Source organism: Echinops telfairi, unplaced genomic scaffold, assembly GCF_000313985.2.
Source record: "Echinops telfairi isolate 266 unplaced genomic scaffold, ASM31398v2 ScPeMD7_31;HRSCAF=116, whole genome shotgun sequence".
NCBI lineage: Eukaryota > Metazoa > Chordata > Mammalia > Afrosoricida > Tenrecidae > Echinops > Echinops telfairi.
Window position 1 is genome coordinate 44,794,429 of NW_022103928.1, and position 22,157 is coordinate 44,816,585.

At 39.7% G+C, this 22,157-nt stretch overlaps 1 protein-coding gene across 1 annotated transcript in view; it reads left to right on the plus strand.

Moving 5' to 3' along the window:
- Window positions 1-3,906: 3,906 nt before the first annotated feature.
- The window catches only part of RHEB (Ras homolog, mTORC1 binding), a 32,075-nt gene continuing 13,824 nt past the window's right edge, over window positions 3,907-22,157 (plus strand). Inside the window, exons 1-3 of the mRNA XM_045290162.1 lie at window positions 3,907-3,947; window positions 14,289-14,360; window positions 21,034-21,101. Coding sequence (XP_045146097.1) covers window positions 3,935-3,947; window positions 14,289-14,360; window positions 21,034-21,101 — 153 coding nt within the window. The 5' untranslated portion in view covers window positions 3,907-3,934. The remainder of the gene's footprint in view (window positions 3,948-14,288; window positions 14,361-21,033; window positions 21,102-22,157) is intronic.

Genomic DNA, 22,157 nt, shown 5'->3' on the forward strand with positions numbered 1-22,157 from the left:
CAACAAAATAACAAGCCAGTGACAAAAAACAAAGCAAAACACAACAACAAAGAAAAGCTTGTAGTTAGTTCAAGGATTGTTTGTTGGCCTTTAGGAGTGTTTTCCAGTCGAGTTAGTTAGGGCACCAAGCCCTGGCCCCAAAGTCTATTTTGGGTATTACGTGGGACTTTGTTGCTCTGTTACCCTTGCTGTTCTGTTGCACCCCCTTAGTGTTTTGCCTCGGTGTGGTGGGATCAGACCTGGTGGAATCCCACATTGTGTCTCCAGTGTTGTCCCCTCTAGGGCTATGGGTCAGTGAGGGATGTCGTGTCTCATAGTGGGGCCGGCCCTGTGGTCTTCTCTGTGGATTGGCTGCTCTGAGCGGGAATATCGTCCTCAAGGCTTGGTCAGCCAGGATATGCTCCACTCTCTCTTCCTCCCCCGTCATTTGCTCCCGTGTGTGCTCTGATCAGACATGTCCCTCTCCCAGAGCTGCAGATTCAGTGCTGTCCTCTGAAATAAATCCTTCTGGGGGGAGGGGCAGGTGTCCTCGTAGTTGGGATTGGGGCCGGCCCCTCACAGTTGGTTCTTTTTATCTGTATGTCTAGCTTTATACTAATACCACAATCTTGCTTACACAGATTTAGAGTAAGTTTTGGAATTGGGAGATGTGAATCCTTCAACTTTATTCATTTCTATGATTGCTTTGGCTCTTCTGGGTCCCTTGCATTTCCTTGTAAATTTTAGGATTAGCTTGTCAATTTCTGCTACACAAAAAGCTGCAGGTATTTTGATAGGATGTTTTACAATTTTTCTTTGAAGTATATGACAAAAAGCAACTTAATTCTCATGTATGCTTCTGCAATCATTGTGTCAAAATACATTATTTTAGATGAACAGTGTGGAGAAGAGATCTTTATACATATAAGTTTGGAAAAGGAGAAATAACTGAATAGGTTTTTTCAGATTGTTGTGGATGTTATTCTTTGAGACTCTCCAAAACTTTCAAATGGTGATTTCTTGGTTGCCTCGAAATGAAATCACCTCAGTGAGTGATTCCTATTCTATTAAATTCCATTGGCCTGCTTTGTACTTTGAATGTACTTTTATTCATGCCTGATTTTTGTTTTCTTTTCTTTTTTTTTTTACATTTTATTAGGGGCTTATACAACTGTTATCCCAATCCATACACACATCAATTGTGTAAAGTGCATTTGTACATCATTTCTCAAAACATTGTCTCTCCATTTAAACCCCCAACATTAGGTCCTCATTTTTCCCCTCCCTCCCTGCTCCCCCCTCCCACATGAGCCCTGATTTTTGTTTTCTAACATCATGCGTTTGTCACGTGGGAAATACTGGTTCACTGTTAACTTAAATCTTCACATGTTGACTTATTTCATATACAATTTTTTTCCTTAAGTCAGATGTTAATATCACTAGCAGTCTTTAAAAAATTTTTTTCAAGAATTGAGAAGTGGTTCAATTCATCATGAATGAATATTCCGAAATTCTTGTTGAGAGCTAGAATTTTATCAGTTTTATTTGAAGTGATTCTCATTTCCAAGAAAATGTCTGCCGATACCCACATTTGGGATAATAATTGATCAGTCACTCTTTGGTGTGGAAAGTGGTGTTCCTGGGACTGAGATGTCTCTGTAGAAAGCTGTAGAAGTGCTGTTAGGTTTTGAGATGCTTTTCATTGGTTCTTGCTTCTCTCAGCATGCAAAGAATTCACAGCAACAGCAGCAGGATAGTAAGTCAAAGTAAGCTTTTATGAGTGAAAGTAAAGTTTTTGGTATATTCTCAGATAAGAACACGTCATCCCTGGAAATTGTGGAAAGACACGTGGTCATAAAGCTCTTTATCCTTCATAACCCTTCCCCTACCCCCACTGGGCTCCACCCACATCCACTTGGAGGGCATGGTTGTATGTTAGTGGATGTGCTCAAGTATGTCTATCATATAACTGGTTATTACCTCACCTGTTAAGGATTTGAGTGGTTGTGTGTGAGTGTGTCTAATGTAACTAGTTCCTATGGCCTATGTCCTTCTCATAGCCTTCTAGCGCATGCCCAGTCTCTTAGGACAGTCCCTTTGTGGGACATTACTGTGGGTGGGCCTTTTTGGACACAACCCCTTTTCCCTAAGCTTCCTGCCTAAAATTTTGAGAAGCATTGAACTGGTATGCAGAATATGCTATACTGCTGCTTGTTGTGCAAAATTGAATCCAGACTGGCTACATTCTAGACTCCATCCCCCCAAAATGTGATTACTACCCTAGTCTTAAAAGGGCCTCCTAGGAGAGGCTGAGTACCCTTATGAGAGACAAGGGTTGTGAGGCAGGAAACTTGGCATGGTGGAGAATGGAAAGACATGAAATGGCTAGAATGTAAGATAGCAATAGCAAAGTAAGTTGGGGAGGTAGTCAGGAGCTGGGTCATGCAGGCTTTTGCAGGAATATAAGGAAACCTTTCCTCCAGATTAGTAAGTAGGGAGTTATTAAAGGACTGTAGGCACTAGAACAGTATTTCCCAAAGTAGGCCATGCCACTCTCTGGGAGGCGGGGGTAGGGTGGTGGTGGTGGTGGTTTGGAATGATGAAGAGGAGGGATGCAAAAGCAGATGCCTGCTCTACTCTAGTATAAGTTTTTCATTGCCAGGGGGTGCTAAGTTGTTGGTTTTCCCCGAAAAGAGAGTGTTAGATCAAGTAAGTTTAGGAACCTATCAGTTAGACAATCTAAATGGCTGTTGACTTTGGCTCTGACTGGTGCAATTTTGGATGGATCCTTTTTTGACTAAGGACAGTGAAGCGCCTGTAGATTATTTGACTGCCAAGTGAGGCACCTGGACACACATGCTATAAGAGAAGGAAGGGAAAACCCAGCAACTTGGCAACTTTATCACAAACTGAGGAAACGGCCACCTCTCTCTGCGATTGTGTTGGTGATCAGTACAACCCTTCTAATCCCATAAGGGGTTAACAGTCTTGGAGACCCAGTGGGGCAGTTTTCTGCCTCCGTCCATTTAGGGTCACTATGTCCATACCTTTATATTGTCCATGAATGGATTATAGTTAGTTATTTGAATAAGTGAAAATTTGATGAGGATGATTCAAGGTAAAAAAGCATTATGAAATCCTCAATGATGATCCTTGGAAAGAACCTTTGTCATTCTAGTATATTATAAATTACAGTACTAAATTAAGTCTGAACAATTGACAGTTACAATCAAACTGATAGCTGCAGAATGCAAACCACTGGGTACCTTTAACACTAATTGTATACATTTGGAAATAGACACCAAGGTAGTTTAATTCTCTGTGTTGGAATTTAAAGTTCCATCTCAGTCTCAGTATTCGTTTACAACAGGAAGCACTGTTGAACTCTCCACAGGCAGTTTAAAGCAGGGGGATTTAAGGACACTGACAAACTTAACTCTAGTGTACTGCTTGCTTGGTCTGTGTCTACTGAGAATGTTCTCGTTTGGGTCTTATCCACAATATAATTGAGCACACACAAGCACTCCCCATTTCTTTCTTTTTTTGTTTGCAGAAAAGACTCTTCATCTTTCCTATAAATAGAATTTAGCGTTTCAACAGGATTTATGATCTGGCTTTTTGGGTAAGATTAACAAACGGCGGATGTTAGCTACATACATGCCTTCTTGGTAAATAATTTGTGACATGAAGCTGAAAGTATTGACTTTTATACTTACTTTAGTTTTGTGAAATGAGATGCAAGCTTGTGTGTATGTCCTATATATAAATACATCTGACTCATTTTGCAAGTTTCAAAGCCTAAATCACTTTTGATATTTAAAGAGTATGAATTATAGGTTCTGTTTATCATTCATAATTTGTATTGGTGATTGAAGGAGCCCTGCTGGCATAGTGGTTACTAGTTGGACTGTGATCTGCAAAGTCTGCAGTTCGAAACGTGAGGAGGAAGACAGGAATGTCTGCTACTGGTAAGTAATAGTCTTGGAACGTCACAGGGGCAGTCCTACCCTGCCTTGTAAGTCTGTGAATTGGCAAGGACTTGATGGCAGCAAGGTGGTTGTTTTATTTAATGCATGATTGAGTAAAGACAAAAATGACAAAAATTCAACTGTGGCTTACATCAAAATGGAGGAGGTATCAAAAGTACCCTGACAGATTACATACACAAAGATATGTATATACCAGGATTTAACACTTCGTAGCTTCTACAGATTTCCAAAGGAGTCAGACTTAACCAGAGTACATCAGAAGTAATCTGACAATCTGCTTGCAAAAGGTTGTTGACTTAAAACCCCGATAGAGCACTTCTATTCTGTACACACGAGGACACCATAAGTCCCCAGGTAACAATGAACAACACTTTAAAAAATTTATTTGAACAACACTTTTAAACCCCACCAACAGCAAATTCCTTGCGTTTGTTATTCTGACCTGGCTTGGCAGAGAATGACCGATACTTACACAGTGCAGTGTAAGGGTCGGCGCACAACTACACTGCCTGATCTTTCTGGGTCTCCCAAGTTTACTGCCTCTGGCAGTGCAGTCTTACTTACTTGTCTGTTGATAGTTTTAGTAAAAAATACTTGAACTTTCCTTCTCTAATAGGTTTCAACCTTATATACTTCCTGATTTTCTCGTGTTTAAGTGTGTGAGAGTCATGCACAAAATTTTGATAAGAATATCTTTAAGTTCTCTTGCTACCGAAAGGACTAGAAAAATTCAGTCTACAAATGTAAAGTCTCTTGTATGTTTGCTATGGAAAAATCACTTGTATGATACAGGTTGAGAGGTCTGGATTAACTTTCCAGGGAGTTGAGTTAATTAGGGTTCACCATGGGTCAGAATCAACACGACTTTGGTTGGTTTGGTTTTGCTGCTGCTGTTTTGCATGCTGGGAGTATTTTCATCGTGAACCAGCGCAGCTGAGATTCGAACCACAGATAAAGCATTGTCTGGTTTTCTGGGTCATATGTTCAGGAACTGTGCCAGCCCAGAGTCTAGGGAGTCCATGAGCACCTGAAGTTGCGTGCCTTTTTTATTTATCTGAGGAAAGAGCCCAGACTTTTCTCAGTTATCTGGAGCGCTTCCAGTCCTTTAAAAGGAGCTCTTGACTGAACATGACAGTATGACTTTTAAAGTGTAGTCCATGTTAGTCAGAAAATATTAATTAAATATTTGAATAAATTTTAAGTCTACAATCACAAAGGCAGTCATGATTTCTGCCCCACAAGGAACTTCAGTCTAGTGGGACAGTAAAGAAATACAACAGTAATAAACCAAACTCACTTCCATCTCATAGCGACAAGTCAGCAGTTCAAAATCAGCAGCAGCTCCGCAGGAGAAAGTTTGGGCTTTCTCCTTTAAATAGTTGCAGTCTCAGAAACCTACTGTAGGGTCATTTGGGGTCAGCACTGACGATGGCAGTGAGCTTGGTTTTTTGGCACAAGCCTCACAATCCTTACGCTTGAGCCCATAGTTGCAGCCACTGTGCCTTAATCCATCTCAGGCAGGGTCTTCCTCTTTTTTCGCAGACTCTCTATCAAGTATGATGTCTTTCTACAGGGACTGGTCCCTGTTGATCACGTGTACAAAAGTATGTGTAACAAGACTCAGTGACCTCACTTCCAAAGGACATTCTGGCTGCACATCTTCTGAGACAGATTTTATTCCTTCTTCTGGTAGTCCATAGTGCATTTTATGTTCTTCTCTAATGTTATAATTCAGAAGATTCCCCCTTTTATTTACTGCCTACTAAATAAGAATGTGTATGAAGTGTTTGAAACAACGTTGGCTTGGGTTAGGTGAATCTTAGCCTTCAGTGACATACATCTGTGGTGTTTTTCTACTTTGAAGTAGTCTTTTGCAAGAGATCCATTGCAGTATGCCCTTTGATTTCCTGACTGCTGCTTCCATGATCACCAATTGTGCATCCAAGTAAAATACAATCCTTAACAACTTCAATCCTTTCTTAGTCTATGATGATGTTACTTACTGATCGAATTGTGAGGAGATTAGTTTTCTTTATGTTGAAGTGTAATCTACTGAAGGCCATAGTCTGATTTTTATCAGTAATTACTTCAAGTCCTCTTTCATTTCAGCAAGCAAGAGTGTGTCTGTCATCAGTTTCACACAGGTTGTTTATGGGTCTTCCAATCCTGATAAGGTATTCATTTGATCTAGCTTCTTGAATTATTTGCTCAGCATACAGATTGAACAAGTATAGTGAAAATGTTTAACTCTGATGCACACCTTTCCTGATTCTTCTAAACCATGTAGTATCCCCTTGTTCTGTCTGAATAACTGTCTCTTGATTTATGTAGAGGTTCTGCATGAACACTGTTCTGGAATTCCTATTTTTCCAGTGTGATTTATAATATGTCATGATCCACATAATCAAACGTCTTTGAATTGTCAATGAAACACAGGTAAGCATCTTCCTACTTTCAACCAAAATCCATATAATCAGCAATGATCTTAATTCCAGTTTTCATTTCTGACAGCTTCCTCTCGATGTACTACAAAAACCACTTTCAAGTACCTTCAGTGGCATTTTATTTGCATGTGATATCAATAATATTGTTCAATAGTTTCTGCATTCTGTTGGATCACCCTTTTTTATAACAGGCTATAGATCTCTTCCAGGCTGTTGGTCAGGTAGCTCTTGGCATAGACAAATGTGCCTGTCCACCACTGCACCTATTTGTTGAAATATTTCAATTGGCATTGTGTCAATTCCTAAAGGCTTAATTTTCACCAATGCCTTTTGTGTACCATAATCTTTTCTTACTATTAGTTCTTGATCTATGCTATCTCCCAAAATAGTTGAACAGCAACCAGTTGTTTTTACTACAGTGACTGTATTCTTTTGATCTTTTTTTAAAATCTTCTTTTGATGCTTCCTGCATCGTTCAAGAGTTTGCCCATAGAATCCTAAGTCCTTATCTTTACACATTGTGTTTCAATTTTCTTTTTCTTCTCAAGCCACTCTTTGAAATCTTGTTTAAGGTCTTTACATCGTCATTTTTTCCCCTTTTGCTGTAACTATTCTATGTTCAAGAGCAAGTTTCAGGGTCCCTTTTGACATCCATTTTGATTTTTTTTTTCTTTTTATTGACCTTTTGGTTTCTGTATGATGGCCTTGAAGTCATCTCACAGCTTGCTTGGTCTTAAGTCATTGGTGTCCGATGTATCAAATCTATTCTTCAGATGGTCTCTTTAAGTTCAGATGGGATCTTCTCAAGGTTGAATTTTGGTTCTCATAGATTTGTCTCAGTTTTCTTCAGCTTCAATTTGAGCATGTATTATTATTCCACACCCAGCCCTTTGCCTTGTTCTGACTGATGATATTGAGCTTCTCCATTTCTTTTCTACGAATGTAGTCTCTTTGGTTCCTGTGTATTACACCCAGCAAGCTTCATGGGTGTAGTCAGTACTGATGGGAAAATGTACCTTAAAAATCTTGCAAAATTCTGCCATGTGATCTCTGGTGGTCTCTCCTGACATGGTAAACCCTATGGTCATCTGATGCAAAATGGCTCTTATCAGTCCAGTTCCGTTTATAAATATCTAGGATATCTATCTATACATTCCATTTCATTTTTGACAACTTCCAATTTTCCTAGATTCGTGCTTTGTATATACCATGTTTTGATTATTTATAAATGTTAGCAACTTTTCTCATTTTGAGCTGTGCCACATCAACAAATGAAGGTCCTACTCCATCCACCTGGTTAAGGCTGACCTGCTTTGAGGAGACTGCTTTTCCTCAGTCCTACTTGGAGTGCCTTCCAAACAGAACAGCTCCTCTTCTGGCTGGCTGTCAAGCAATATTCTGCTATACATAAGGTTTTCAGTGACTGGCTTTTTAGAAGTGGCCTACCTCTCTGTTCTTCCTAATCTGTCTTAGTCTGGAAGGTCTGTGGAAACTTGTCTACCGTAGGTGACCCTGTTGTTACTTGAAATACTGGTGGCATAGTTTCCAGTATCGTAAGAATATGCAAGGAACCACAGTATGACAAGTTGATGTGATGGGGTCTATGGGGGTCGGTACTATTACCGTGCCTATTTTGCAGGAAGGGGTATTGAGTCATCAAAAGGTTAAATGATTTTTCTAAGGCCATGATTTGAACTCTGGTAGTGGCACTAAAGCCCTTACTCTTTAATATTCTAATTAATGTTCAAATGCAGTTATGTTCATTGAGAGAAATAATCAAAAGGAGAACTAATTTTTGGTTTGGATGATGAGAGAATTTCCTGCAAGTGCAATTAATAAAGCCAATGAGACAAGAATAGAGGCAAGTAAAGGAAGACAGTATTGGAAGCGAAGGGAATATAGTATATGCAAAGCTCTTAAGGGCTAAGAAAGAGCTGGGCACAGAGAGTAAAAAGTGTGACAGCAGGAACTAGTGAATGAGGACAAATAGCATTAAGATGTGCGCTTGTTGTCTTTGGACTTACTGTATTATCAAATGCAGTCTTACAGGCCATGTTAAAAGTTTTAGACAGAAAATCACTGAAGGATTTTTAAGTAAATTCCTCTTGGTTACATTACCCTTGATCACGCCCTACCAGGCCTCCTACACCGTCCTCACCACCTGTTTGGATCACTTGTTGTTCCCTTGTCCCTGGGTTTGTTAACACCACTTCCTTTCCCTGCACATCCCCCTTTCCCATGTCCCCCCCCAACTGTCGGTCCCGTTGTTTTCTCCTCCAGATTGTTCATCCAGCCTATTTTATTTAGACAGACCTACGGAGATAATAGCATGCACAAAAACGAGATAGAGCAAAACCAAACAACAATATACAACAAAACAACAACAACAAACCAATGACAAAAAAACAAACAAAACACAAGAAAGAAGTCTGGTTTTTTTCCCCTCAGAGATTAATATTGCCACTCCTTTTTTGTTGCTGTTGCCATTACCTTGATAAATTGTTTTCCATTCTTTGGTTTGTCCAGGGTGTATTTCTTGTAAGCAGCCTATTTCTTGTAAGCAGCCTATTTGGTAGGTCCTGTTTTCTTTTTTCTTTCTTTTTTTAAAAATCATTTTATTAGGGGCTCATACAACTCTTACCACAATCCATACACATCAATTGTGTAAAGCGCATGTGTACATTCATTGCCCTCATCATTCTCAAAACATTTCCTCTCCACTTAAGCCCCCAGCATTAGGTCCTCATTTTTCCCCTCCCTCCCTGCTCCCCCCTTCCTCATGAGCCCTTGATAATTTATAAATTGTTATTTTGTCCTATCTTGCCCTGTCAGACGTCTCCCTTCACCCACTTTTTGGTTGTCCGTCCCCCAGGGAGGAGGTCACATATAGTTCCTTAGGTCCTGTTTTCTTAACCAGTCTGTTACTCTGTCATTTGGTGAATTTAATCCATTTACGTTAAATGTCATTGGTAGATATGAATTTATGGCTGTCAATTTTCTGTGTGATTTTTGTGGTGGTGGTGTCCTTAGTATCTTTGTTCCTTGTAAATTTCTGTGCTGAATATGTTGTTTGTAGGTTTTCTTGTCATTTTTTTCTTTGCTGTTACTTTATTTACTAGATTTTTATTATTTCCTCTCTTTAATTTTGGTGAGGATTGTCCATTTACCATGAGGTTACCTTGTTTATTCTTTTCTTTCTAAGTGTAACATTGTCTGTTCTCTTTTGCAAACTACTTTCCTCTTCATTCAGATATCTATACTTTCCCTCTATTTTTTTCTTAATCATCTTTCTTGAAGAAAGAATATCTTGAGTTTTCGGTTTTGTAAGTTTCTTTTATTTTGAGTAATGCTTTAAGTGGATTGATTTCTGTATGGTAATATCTTGTATAGTATTTCAGATTGATTCCTCCTTTTATTGATTCTTTGTCCCAAGAATTCCTCTTAGTATTGTTTGTAATGTTGGTCTTATCCACACAAATTGCTTTAATTCCTCCCTATCTGGAAATTCCCTTCTTCCTTCTTGAGAGGTCATTTTGCTAGATATAAGATTCTTATTAGGCTTTTTTTTACCTTCAGAGTTTTATTTAAGTCATCCCATTATTTTCTTGCTTGAATGGTGTCTATTGAATAAAATCCGAGCTTAAAACTCACTGGTTCCCCCTTTGTAGGTAACTTTTCTATTTTCCTGAGCTGCTTGCAGGATTCTGCTCTTAACCTTGATATTAGAAACTTTGACTCTGATATGCACTGTTGATTTTGTTTGGGGGTTTATCCTGTTTGGATATATTTCAACTTTTTGAATGTTATTTTCTCCTCTTTTAGGAAGGTTTTCTTCTAGCAGTTTCTAGAATGTTTTTCTCTGTATTTTTTTGTTTGTTTTTTTTTCTTCCTGTTCTGAAATGCCAATGAGATATACTTTATTTTTCTTGATAATGGCCCACATAATTCTTAAGACTTTCTTTGGATTATTTTGCTCTTTTTATTGATTGTTCTCATAGATTGGAATCGAGAGATTTATCTTCAAGCCAATCAATTTGGCCTTCCATTGCTTCAGTTCTGTTGCTTTGTTTTTTAAAAGTGTGATTTAATCCCATCATTTTAGTATTAATATTATGGATTTCTATTTGTGAGTTGGAAGGTGGGGGGTAGTATGGTTTCTAATTTTTCATCTTTTTTTTACCTTTTTCTCCATGTGTTGGAAGTGCCTGAACATCGTTCTGAATTCCTTTTCTAGTAGTTTCACTGCCTTTCTTCCTCAGGAATGCCTTTTGGCTCTGTATATTAGTCACTTGTTTGTGTCAGGCTAGCTTGCTTCTTTGTTTAAAGTGAGATTGCCTGTTGTCTCTAAGACTGTGTGTAACTTTTGTAGGTTTGTGCAGCATGGGCAGAGGGGGCCACCAGGTAGTGCCTGGAAGGAGTAACAGAAACCACAAAACATAAAGAAGTTTCAGGTTTTACACAGGGCACTTAACACCCACATGGGGAGTCCTGAGGCCAGAAAATATCACTGCATGGCCTCTGAGGAGCGGCTTGAGAAGCAGAAGGGGCCGCAGGCCCTGGATTCTGGCTTTTCCTGTCCTCTGTTGGGAGGCATGGCCAACGACCCTGGTCGACCCCATTGGCTGAATTGGATTCACTTAATCCAGATGGGCCAATCCAGGTGTAACGCCCACCTAGGTGTACCACCCCCTCCTGGCCGGAAGCTTGAACTTCTGAGCACACCTAATGAACACCTTAGTCCTTATGCTAGCTACCTAACAAAAACACAAACAGCAACAATGACAGTAATAGCAATTTAAAACACACACACACACACAAACTTGCATATGACCACAGGAACATGAACTGCTGCATGTGCGCTGTGTGTGTGTGTAAAATAAAGGGGAGAAGGTAAAAATAAAGGAGTCGGACACATTTTATGTTAGCGTGCCCACCGTAACCTCAGCAGCCAGGTCTGCGCAGAGAGGGAGGAGTAGAAGCCAGTACATTTCTAACCAAGGTTTATATATCTTTTGGGGCCGTGCAAGCCCCCCTGATTACAGCTAACCACATATGTAACAGGAAGGGGTTGTACTATAGGCGATACAGACAATGGGAGGGGACAACCTTGGGGTGTGCACACAATAGGGAGGGGAGGGATTAGCAGTACACATGTGACAAGATGGGCGGATCCTAGGTTCAAGATGGCAGTCTAACCTTGGTCCTCCTTGAGCTGGCTTGACTGTATCTGGGCTCTCCTTCAGGGAAACAATCACTATCATTGTTAGTGGGGTGTGAGCCCCACCTATGATGGGACAGACAATAGTGTCTGATTGCCTTAGATGCTGATGCCCTCAGGGAGAAAACTACTAAGTAGCTCACTACACAACAGGTTAGCAAGCAGGTGACAACCTGGGGGAAAATCTTTCTGTATCCCACAATGAAGAATTAGGAGTTTTTCCTTCCCTCCTGTGTCTGCCCACTATTGGTTTATAAAAAAATAAGAATTAGAGACCCACAAAGAGGAAAAAAAACAAGACAAAACTTTTTCCCAGACTCCTGTCCTGTGGTGGCTGACTGCTGTGAATGTCACAGGGTGTGGGTATTAGGAAATAAATAAAAGACACAAAAAGTAAAAGCATCCCAGGGGGAGGCTTTTTGCCCCAGGAGATTAAAGTTTCAACCAGAACCTAATGCTGGAGCCAAGTAGGTGGTCCCAGCCTCTGGCAATCTGGAGTGCATGCCAGTATTGGCACTGGGGAGCCACAGCAGAGGCCCCAAGATATTTCAGTCCCCTGTGTTAGTTTTGCTGTGCTATGAGAAGTACCCACCTGAACCATCCCTTGCATGTTCAAAGTAAGAGACTAGCCACCCAATGAGTACACCAGGTATGACACAGTCATTACTGACCGGAGAGAAGGGTGCCCACCTCGATCTCTGTGGGTTCTGCTGTTAGTTGGCCAGAGAGGTAAGTCACAGTTGTCCTTTCTGGTTATCCCGCTAGAGCTTGCCCAGCAATTCCAAGTGGAGCTGTTCAATCCCAGCAAGTGGAGAGTTCACAGCGACCCCTGGTGGAGTCTTTAGCTCCTTGCACCACAGGTGTATTCCGCTCACTCAGCTACCCTTTCCTGAAATATCCAGGGCCCACCATTCTCCTCAGCCTGTACCGTGCAGCTTCTTTATTGTAGAGGGAACAAGTAACACATTTGTCTGCACTGCCATTTTTTTAGTGGAAGTCAACATTCGATTTCTTAACTGCTGCTTCCTGAGCATTGATTGTGGACCCAAGCAAAAATGAAATCCTTGAAAACTTAAATATTTTTTCAATTTATCATGATGTTTATCTATCTGTACTGTTTGCAAGCATTTTGTTTTTCTTTTACAGTGAGTTGAAGTTGACTCTGAAGGCTGCAGTTGGTCTTCATCAAGTCCTCCTTGCTGTCAGCAAGCAGGGATGTGTCCTCCATTCCTCGTGCTGAGATTTTCTTCATATGGTCCAGATTCTCCCATTATTTACTCAACATACAGATTGAATAAATATGGGGAAAGGATACAGCCCTGGCGCACACATGCATATTCCCTCGTTCTGTTCCAATGACTGCCTCTTGATCTAAGTCTCAGTTCCTCATGAGCACAATGAGGCCGTCTGGAACACCCATTCTTAGTGCTGTTGAAAGCCTTTGATTCCTTCCAGAGAGAAGGTATCAAGACACATTTTATGGTAATGCCAGGGATTTTCCTTTTTCTTTTTTTTAATTTATTGATCCAACAGGCCTGAATGGGAAAAGACAAAAAAAGAAAAGCTTAACTAGTTCTGAAGAAGATACCCCATGGCCAAGCTCTTTAAATATCGTGTGTTGCCTCCAAATGACCTCTTTTCCATAGTCCTACCGTCTCAGGTTTATCAGGAAGAATGGTCAGGGAGCCCTTCTTATTTTCTCAGGATTTGTGCTGGTTCCCTTGGCAGTTTAGTGGTCAGAAATATGTGTGTAGAGCCATTGTAAGTACTCTACACACATATGTCTTAAAAAGTACTGGCTCACAACCCTGGTTTGAAAAACATTGCTTTTCTGTAAGAGCCCCCAATAAAATTAGTTATTAAAAAAATTTTTTTAAACAAAAAGGAAAAAAAAAAACATTGCTTTAGAGATAGACTGGATCAGGGAATGGGAGACCGAAATATTGCTAATGAGTCTCTGTTTGTTTGTTTGTTTGTTTGTTTGGTCTATACCAGACAATCGTTGGGTGGTGCACATGGTGTATGTACTCAGCTACTAACTGAAAGGCTTGAGTCTATCCAGAGGTCACTCCAAAGAAAGACCTGGTAACCTGCTTCCCAGCTTTCTGGAGCATAGAGATGTTTTGGCACACATGTTCTCCATGAGCCAGAACCAACTTGATATCATAATTAGACATATACTCCTGAATGACTGAGACAAGTTTTCTGCCTTCAAAGAGTTTTTGTTTTGAAGCATTGTTAAATATTTTCAAGTTAAGTTTTCTGCCTTCAAAGAGTTTTTGTTTTGAAGCATTGTTAAATATTTTCAAGTTATCTACTTTAAACGTTATATCTGTTGGTACCAGTTCTACTAACCATATGTCTAAAAGTTTACCTCTAACAATATTTTCTGTGCTTGTTGGCTAATATTAGTGTCACAGAAGTGTTTAATTCCTAATAACATAGGTGCTTATATTCCTTCCATGTAATGCAAATTCATGGAATTTGTTTTCTTTTTTGAAACTACGCAATTGATAAAGAAGTATTTTTCTGATTCTAATACTTTCATTTTTTAATCTGATCACATACTGTATTTTTCGTTATGGGTAAACAGTAGAGTTGTATGCTTTTTAACCATAATACGCCAATACATACTGACCTGTTGTTCTTCTGTTATAGGGAAATCTTCATTGACAATACAGTTTGTTGAAGGCCAATTTGTTGATTCCTACGATCCAACCATAGAAAACAGTAAGTATTGTTTTCAAGAATTTTTAACAGTAGCTTTCCTTTTGTATATAAATAACTGTTGCATGTTCATGTAGGCGTTACAGGGAGTAGTTATTTTTATATAGTCCATGAGCTAAGAATGGTTATTCTTTAATATTTGAAAAACATCAAAAGAAGAACGTTTGACAGGTTAAAATTATATGAAATTCAAATTTTATGTCTCATAAAGTTGTCTTAGAATATTAACATGCTCATTTGTTTGCATATTGACTATGGCTGCATTTGTGCTATAATGTCAAAGATTGAGTATTTGCAACAAAGATTACGATAAAATCTGCTCTTTACCAAAGAGTCATGGTAGCACCATGGTTTAGTGATTGGCCACTAACCTACCCCTCACTTTTCTCATGGATAACAAACTGGCGATTTACTCATATAAATATTACTGCCTAGAAAATTCAAAGGGGTTATTTTACTCTGGTACATGGGGTCAACAGACAAAATCAACTCTAGCACTTAACAACAATAAACTCTTTAAAGGAAAAGTTGCCGCCCTCTGTCTTAGAATTCTCAGCTCTCCATTGTATTTTCCATATGCCAGTGGGAGGGAGAGAAGCCCATTGGCTGTTACACTAACTTTGGGAAGACTCCACTGTTTGCATGTAACCTCTACCAGTATCTGCATGAGGAGTCCAGATTACATGCTATGTTGTGTTGTGTAGGTGACCATTTTAATTGGAAAGCTGTATGAGAAAGTTAAATTATCATTACATTGGAATGATATCAGAAGAAAGATATGATTGTTGGTCTTAATATTTGGTATACATAGCCATTTAAGATTTTATGTCTTTAAAGAAATACTCATTTGGGAATTTTACTCTGTAGAATAATAGAAAATCAGTTTTACTGTAACTTTTGCCCATAAAAGTAGTTTTTATAATTGGGTGTATTTGTGCAATTTAAGATTGGGCTAGAAGGAAAGTTACTTACAGTGTCACATAAATTGTTCCCCTATAGGTTGTTTCTTTATATTATTATTTCCTCAGAAACAGTCAAATTTGAATAGCTTGATACGCTCTCACCTGCTTCTTTAAACTGCTAACATCCTTGATCACGTTTTTTATTTTAAGAAATCTAATACAAGTACTTGGTCTTTAATGGTGTTTTTGTCTCTCTTTTTACTGTGCCACTCATGGCTTTACAGAAATTAAAGGAACATGAGAGAACTGTAAACAAAACTAGGCAGCCTACTTGATAACTTACACCAAATGGATAAATTCCTAGAACATACAAACTGCACATAATAAGTTCCTTTATGTCTCCTTTTGCCTTAGTTCCTGGAGAAAACCGGTTGGGAGTCTTTTCTCTAAGCCACAAAGAGTTGCCTTTGCCATAGTTTTCCACCCCAGAGGGTCTGTCACTTTGTCCGTGTTGATTGACATTTACTGGGTAAACTCAAGAACAACTTAATGGCTTTAATACTTTTTTTTAAATCACTTTATTGGGGGTTCATACAACTTTTTCACAATCCATCCATCCATCCATCCATTGTGTAAAGCACATTTGTACATTTGTTGCCATCATCATTCTCAATAAATTTTTTTTTCTACTTGAGCCGTTGGTTTCAGCTCCTCATTTTCCCCCCATCCTTCCTCCTTCAAGAACCCTAGATGATTTATAAATTATTATTATTTTATCATGTCTCACACTGTCTGGTGTCTCCCTTCACCCACTTTTCTGTTGTCTGTCCCCTAGGGAAGGGGTTATATGTAGATCCTTGTAATTGGTTCCCCCTTTCTACCCCACCTTCCTTCCACCCTCCCAGTATCACCACTCTCACTACTGGTCCTGAGGGGTTCATCTGTCCTGGATTCCCTGTGTTTCTAGTTCCTATCTGTACCAGTGTACATCCTCTGGTCTAGCCGGATTCATCGGGTAGAATTCAGGTCATGATAGTGGGAGGGGGGACAGCATTTAAGAGCTAGAGGAAAGTTATGTGTTTCATCATTGCTGCACTACACCCTGACTGGCTCATCTCCTTCCTGAGACCCTTCTATAAGGGGGTGTTCAGTTTCCTAAATGGTCGCTTGTTTATCTTCAAGCCTTTTAAGACCCCAGATGCTGTATTTTTTGATAGCTGCACACCATCAGCTTTCTTCACCACATTTGCTTTTGCACCCGCTTTGTGTTGGGAAGGTGAGCATCAAGGAATGCCAGTTTAATAGAACAAAGTGTTCTTGCATTGAGGGACTACTTGAGTGGAGACCCAATGTCCCTCTGCTGCCTTAATACTAAACCTATAAATATATGCTCATAGATCTATTTTGCCATCGTCATATATAAATATATTTACATATGTACATGCATATATTTAGACCTCTATAAATGCCCTTTGCCTTCCAGTTCTTTCCTCTATTTCCTGTTACTTTCCTCTTGTCCCACTATCATGCTCAGTCTTCATTTGGGTTTCAATTATTCCTCTCAGTTACATTGCCCTTAATCAAGCCCTACCAGGCCAGGCCTCTTACACCCTCCTCGCTACAGATTTTGGATCACTTCTTCCCTTGTCCCTGATTTGGTTAACTTCCTTTCCCCCACTTCCCCCTCTTCCATGTCCCCCAGGAACCATCGGTCCCATTGTTTTCTCCTCCAGATTGCTTATCCTGCTTATCTTATCTAGATAGACCTGCAGAGATAATAATATGCTCAAAAACAAGACAGAGCAAAACCAAGCAACAAAAGAAAACAAAACAACGGCAGCAACAACAACAAAAACAGACTTTAATACTTTTTATGTGGTCCTGGGCCACACTGCGGATATACTATAGATTATGCAAATGAAGAACCAATGCTGTGGGTTTCTGAGACCAACTCTTTACAGAAGTAGAAAGCCTCGTCTTTCTCCTCATAAAGGTGTACAAATCAAAACCACAATAAATAATCATTTCCCACCTGCAAGATGACTCTTGTCAGTAAGTGTTGGTGAGGAGAGATCTCCGCACTCTTAGATGGCTGGTGCAAATGTAGCATGGTGCAACTGTGGTGGAAAACAGTTTGATGATTCCTCAAAAGGTTAAGAAGCACCATATGAGCCTCAGCAATTCCATTCTTAGATGTATACAGAAGTCTCAAATGTGTACAACAATTTTCATTATAGTGTTATAGCAATCAAAGGATAGAATCACAGGGTCTAACAACAAACCAGTGCCAAATAGGCAGGTGCCAACCACAAGTGTGGTTTGTCCACATGATACCTCAGTCGTCAGACATGCTGACCCCAGATTGGGGGCTTGTTTTACTCTACTTCAAGATGTCAGTTGTAAGCTCAAAAATCGACACAACTTACTTTCTGATTTATTGGTTCCTACTCCCTCTTAGGCTTGATATTTGCCAGAATGACTCAGAACCCAAGCGTGTACCATACATACAACTATAGATTTATCATAACCAAAAAGGATATAAATGAAAGAGATGCATGGGACATGATTTGGGAGAGTTCCCAATGCAAAGGTTCTGTGTCCCAAGAAGCATGCTATCCTCCTAAGATAAAATGTTCTAATCAACCGAGGTGGTCTCAGCCTTCTGTCAGGGCTTTTGTGTCAGCTAGTCTGGCATGATAGACAGCTCAGTCTTGCCTCCTGACATTAGTTGGCACTGGCCTCTGTGTGAGTTTTTGTTTGTTTTGCCAGTTCCTATTCACCAGCACAAAGTCTCAGGTGCATGGCCTGGAAGTCCCAGAGCCAAAGAGAAAAGGGTGAAAGGGAATTCTTTCTCCCATAGCAGACAATAGGAAGTTTGGGGGCTATTTGGTTAGTTGGCATTTTTTTTACCATTTTTTGGGGGGACATATCCACATATCATAAAATTTAGTAGTTCAGTCATATCAAGAAGAGTTGTATAATCATTACCAAAATCAATTTTAGAACATTTTCTTCTTTCTTGTACTCCTGGTTATTGGCTCCTCATTTTCCCCCCAACCTCCCTGCCATGCCCCAAGAAACCATTAATCCAGTAACTGTCTAGATTCACCTATCTTGGATTTTATATACCAAAAAAACAAAGAAAAAGGCCAGCAACAATATCAAAATAAAATAGAAAAACCTTAAGCAAAAAAAAGTATAAAATATTAAAAAATTTTAAATGGATCAAAAAAGGGAAGTCATATGACAAGGTGTTAAATTTTCACCTAGCCACATCTGCCATAGTCCAGCTTGGTTTGCTTTTTTAACCAAAGCATTATGTAGCACCAGTGGCATAGTAGGTTATGAGTTGAACTGCTCACAGCATGGTCAGGGTTCAAAACCATTAGGAGAAAGATGAAGCCCCCGGAGCAGCTCTGCTCTGGTCTTCAGGGTCATTAGGAGTTGGAACTGACTCGGTGGCAGTGAGTTTGGCTTTTTGGCTTGGAATCAAGATCAGTAAAACCACTCAATAGAATAACATGCTCCTTTGTATGTTGGATCCACAGGTGTTAGGGGCCGAAGGTGGCTAGAAAGCATTCTGAACTTGTAATTCAATGGAATCAATGTTGTGTCTCCAGATGGGATTCTTCATCTCTTTAAATTTAAGACTTCCAGACCCAAAGAGCGTAGGGTCTTAGGGGCAGAAAACAAAAATGGAAGTGGGTGTGATGGTGAATGGCTCCACTCTCGTTTTTACCCCTTTGTTCCTGAACATGTGAGTCATGACCATTGGAGAAATAGCACTATGTATTGGGTGCTGGTGCTCATTTAGAGGATACACCGCCTCCTGGAGAACATTGCCTGCCCCAACCATGCAAGATAGTGTCATCTCCCTGGCACGATAATTGTGTCTTTAGAAAGCCATCATTCTATCACATTAGCTGCTTCAGCATGATGAGGGGAACATTTTAAAGCAGTGGATTCCATTAATATAGGCTCATTGCCTCACTTAATTTGTTGTGAAGTAAGTCTTCACTCAACTCTGCAGTATGGGATCCTATGTGGTGGATAAGACATTCTATAAGTCTATGAATAATAGTTTGGGGCAGAAGCATGTGCAGGCAAGGCAGATCTGTATCCAGAGTAAGTGTCTTCCAGGAAGAAGGAGTGACTGCCCTTTTCATGGTAGAAGTGTTCCTATGTAATTACCCTGTTAGGTGATCTCCCCCGGAATGGTTTCCTATCTTGGTGCTAGTCTCTGCTGCTGCTGGCAAATGAGGCCCTCAGCAGTGGTGGTAGCTAAGTCTGCCTTGGTAAGCCAGTTGGGTTGGTGTTTTCAGCTGTTGATGAGGTGGTAGAGTAGCATTCACCCTGTAGATGTGTCTATAGAAGATACAGGCAGGGCTGGGCAGTATGGACACAGTTGCTTTCTTGTTCCCAGCTACTGATGCCAGGCCACTGTCTGGATGAAATGCTACTTGTAAAAGTTAAACATGATCTTACTGCGTCAGACTAGTGGACAATTTTTCCTTATATCGCCTCTTTAACCACTTCACTTCAGCTGCTTCTCCTACTCAATATTAAATCCAATTCTGTCCTATTTTCCTCTGAAGCTCAGGGTTCCAGCATTATTCTCTGTATCTGTTCTATTCTCTCTCGTGTTTTTGATAGAGAGTACCTATATAGCTTGTCTGCCTACTTGGTCGTTTTGCCAAAAGTCAGGATGCAAAGGTCTCGATGGATGAAATAGGTGTGACATTGGATATTCCCCATCACCAGAGACTTACTTTGATATTTTCATCTGGTTTAACTGTTTCCTTCAAATGATAATTTCTACAAAAGGAACAGAAAAGGTTTGGCAGTGACAAATGACACATTTCTGGGGCCATGCACTTTTTTGCTTTAGTAGTCTGGTGTCACCTGTATTCAGCTGACTGTAGCACCCCTACTTGGATCAATAAAGTAGGATTCCAGTGCAGTTCTCTGGCTGTTCCTTCTCTCGGCTATCTCTCTATGTGGAGAGTTCCTATGGAACTCGTAGTTCAAATGAGATTTATCTGCCTTTGTCACTTAGAATACTTTCCCTCTCTGTGTTTGTGGTTTGCCTTCTGTTTATGGGACAGAGTGGGCAGAAGTGGGTTCTCTCTCCCTGTGCCAGAGTAGTTTCTGCTGCCAGGCTGTCATCCATTAATGGACAGCTAGCGGGGGTGGAGGATTCTTCCATTCTATGAGTCATGATGGTTGCATAGGATACACAGAAGCAGTATGTTCTATTTAGCTGTCAGGCGTCCAGATGGTTACTTTGAATATTCTGTTGCTGTTAATAGTTCTCTACTCTTTTGTCTATATTTGTTTAAAGTCTATCTCCTTAGAATTCTAAATGGACTTTTCCGGAAGTTATTTTAAGTCTGATTTTATTCCCCTTGATAGGAAAAAAAAAGTTGTGACAAATAGCTAGAATTCATAAATTGAGTGGGTATGATGGTTTTAACACAGAACATCTGTTCCATTGCCATTTTATCTTTTAATAAATTGGTTAATTTTTATATACCGATAGTTAATGCTTCAGTGAATGTTACCACTTTGCTCTGACAACAGACCTTTCATAAACCAAACCATTTTGTGCTTTTGATTCTTTCTAGTCTATAGACCTTATATTTCACTTTTGGCATGAGAAAGACTGCCCACATTCAGATTGCTTTTCTAGGATGTAAATGGTTCCCTAATTTCAATTTCTTTCAAGCTTTAAAAGATCTGAGTTTTTATATATTTAATTTTCTCTTTTCTATTAGCCTTTACAAAGTTGATCACAGTAAATGGACAAGAATATCATCTTCAACTTGTGGACACAGCTGGGCAGGTATGTGATCTCTGTAGTGTCTCGAAATCTTAATACAGTTGACCCTCCACCAACACATGCTTGAAATATGCTGTTCTGGTGAGCGCAAGTGTTAGGAATATCTGCTGAAACTCCTGAAGAGGAGATGGACTGCTGACACAGAGATGATTACCATCCCAGCATGCGAGTTCACCACACTCGCCACAGAGGGGAGGAGATCCATGTACAAGTGAGCCCACGCAGGTCAAACCTATGGTGTTCAAGAGTCAACTATATTTGTTTTTCTACTTTAGAATTGTTGAAAGTATGTTTACATTGTGAGGGTTTTTATTTATTACAGAATAGTGGTTTTCTAGTTTTAACACATATTCTCTTACATTAAGATTAAAAGTAAGTCTTGTCTAGGGAAACAACAGGAGCAAAGCTCCAGGATAAAAATGAGCTGGTTTTATCTTAAGAGAACTTGGACCATAAAAAGTTAGGTCTGATTAGAATAGAAGATAACATTTGAGTGCTGCCTTTTGTGTCTATAATTTTTAACTCCAAAGTGCTCTGGAATTGTACATAGAGTTCAAAAGTCTTGAGTGTATTGATTAGTGCAGTGTTCTGACTTTCTTTTCCTTCCACGCTCATAATGCTGGTAATGTTGCCAGTGAAACTAACATACACAGAAGTGGTTGGGCTTGTCAAATAGGTTAAATGATAGTAAAATCTAATGGATTCTGGACATCTCCTTCATAAAAGAAACACAATGTTTTTGCCTTGATCAAAGATCTCTGACCCATTTATCTGTTGCCGCCTTCCCTTCTTGTCTTAGAAGAATTATAGGTTTGTGCCTACTGAAGTCCTACATCAGTTAGAATAATAAAATCTGAATATTGGTTTTCAAACACATCATCACCCAAAACCAGTCTTGTAAAAATCTTCAGTGTTTTTTATGTTTTTGTGTTAGGGAGTGATGTGCAGGTAGTCTCCAACTTACAATCAGATTCCATTCTGACAACTCCCATTTTACAGTGGTGACAAGAAGAGTTGAGCAATGTTGCCTTTTGTAGGTTGCTATGCAACAGTGTTTGA